Raw genomic sequence first — 1,972 nt, forward strand, 5'->3', positions numbered from 1 at the left:
GATTCTATCTTAAGGTACCTTTTGATAGAATCGAGTTAACATGTCTTATATACTATTGATTTGGTATTTAATATTTGTAGTGGTAGTTACGCCACAAATAAATAGAGCTAAGAGTTGGGATAAATTTATAATGTTATCTTTTAAATAATTGAGAAGACAAAGTGCTTGCAATTCAAATTGTAATATTGCGTAATGCCAATCCTATAACAAAAACTAGTTTTTCTCATTTTCCCACGGAGCAAGTACATTAAAACTTTAAAATAAATTTTAGAATTTGGGGCTAAAAGTTCCCGACGCACCTGCTGTTCAAGTTTCAGGATTTTAGCGTAGATCGCAACTTGAAGGAGACATACACAAACTCTTCCTTTAACATGTAGTGTTGAAGTATCAGCAGCCTACAACTCAACTCAATCATAGTTGTGTATTTTGATTTAGATATGCTGTTATTCGAATTTGTAATTAGGCTTCCAAAATTATTGAAAAAATATCGCAATTAAAGCGTTTTCCTTTTATAAAATTCCATAGTGTTTATTTCGAATCTTTAAACAAGTGGCGTCCGCGACAAGGACTATGGAAAATTAGAAACGTAAGCGAGCGCAACTTCGGCGATTATTTACAAGATCTTTGAACGAAATGGAAGTCTTCTTGAAGACGGAAAAGGTAACTAAAGATGATTTGATGTCTGTTTTCAATACTTTACAAGATGAAGCTGAAAGGTTATTTATAATAGACGAAAAAATAGAAGTAATTTGGCTAGAAATAGAAAATTTTGATGAAACCGAATTTGCTAGCGAAACAGATTTAACAGAAGATTACCGCGATAAATGCGTTTCCATGAAAGCAAAAGTAGATTTGAATTTGGCGAGAATTGAAAAAAACGAGGAAATTCTTGACTCGTTAAATGAAACAAAACGAAATTTTCGTCTCCCCAAATTAGAATTGAAACGTTTCGACGGCAATATTAAAAATTGGCTTGGATTCTGGGGACAATTCAACAAAATTCATGAAGATAATAGCATTGATTCAGACAATAAGTTCCAATATCTTCTGCAAGCAACAGAAATCGGCACTTCGGCGAGAGATTTAGTCGAAAGTTTTCCGCCATCTGGTACCAATTATTATAAAGCGGTTGAGCAATTAAAATCTCGTTTCGCCAAAGATGAATTATTAATCCAAATTTATGTTCGGGAACTGTTGAATCTTGTTTTAACCCAAGCAAAAAGTGGTGAAAATTTTGCATTGCGTGTTCTTTATGATAAATTATAAACTCAACTACGAGCTTTGGAGACTTTAGGAGTAACGTCTGAAAAATACGAAGCTGTGTTATATCCATTAGTTGAGTCTGCTTTGCCGGAAGATCTCATCAAGGAGTGGGAACGAACGCGTAGTAAAGTTGACGATAAGGATGATGCGAATATTTTAAGCAGCTTGTTAGGATTTCTTCGATCGGAAGTTGAAAGTGAAGAGAGGCTACAACTTGCACGATCAGGTTTTGGAAGAAATCAAGAATTACCTATGTTCGCCATGAGAGACAAAATTCCTACTGCATCTTGCATTGTAGCAAGTGAAAAGAAATGACTTGATAAAAATGTCATGCAATGTTTATTTTGTAATAAATCTTCTCATAGTTCAATGGAATGCTTTAAGGTTATCGACATGTCGCTAGAGGAGAGGAAGGAAGCTTTAAAGAAGAAACATGTGTGTTTCCTCTGTTTTAGACCAGGTCACCAATCAAAGTTTTGTAAAACTTATATCAAATGCCTTTTTTGCAAGAAAAGACATCATAATCTTATGTGTTCCGAAATACGACAAGAAGAGCGAGATAAGCCTCCAGAATCAGAAGCAAAAGTTCTCTTATCTCCGAAGAATTCCTCAACCTTATTGTTAACTGTATTAGTGAAAATTGTTAATAATGAGAGGTCTGGAATTGTACGTGGATTGTTAGATACTGGAGCACAGAGATCTTTTATAA

The 1,972-nt window shown here is 34.3% G+C and overlaps 1 protein-coding gene across 1 annotated transcript; it reads left to right on the forward strand.

The window, feature by feature from the left end:
• Positions 1 to 633: 633 nt before the first annotated feature.
• LOC107449773 (uncharacterized) lies at positions 634 to 1,578 on the forward strand. The gene is made up of 2 exons (XM_071177265.1): positions 634 to 1,225; positions 1,337 to 1,578. The coding sequence occupies exons 1-2, from the start codon at positions 634 to 636 to the stop codon at positions 1,576 to 1,578; spliced, it is 834 nt and encodes a 277-aa protein (XP_071033366.1).
• The last annotated feature ends 394 nt before the right edge of the window (positions 1,579 to 1,972 follow it).

Source organism: Parasteatoda tepidariorum, chromosome 1 (assembly GCF_043381705.1).
Source record: "Parasteatoda tepidariorum isolate YZ-2023 chromosome 1, CAS_Ptep_4.0, whole genome shotgun sequence".
NCBI lineage: Eukaryota > Metazoa > Arthropoda > Arachnida > Araneae > Theridiidae > Parasteatoda > Parasteatoda tepidariorum.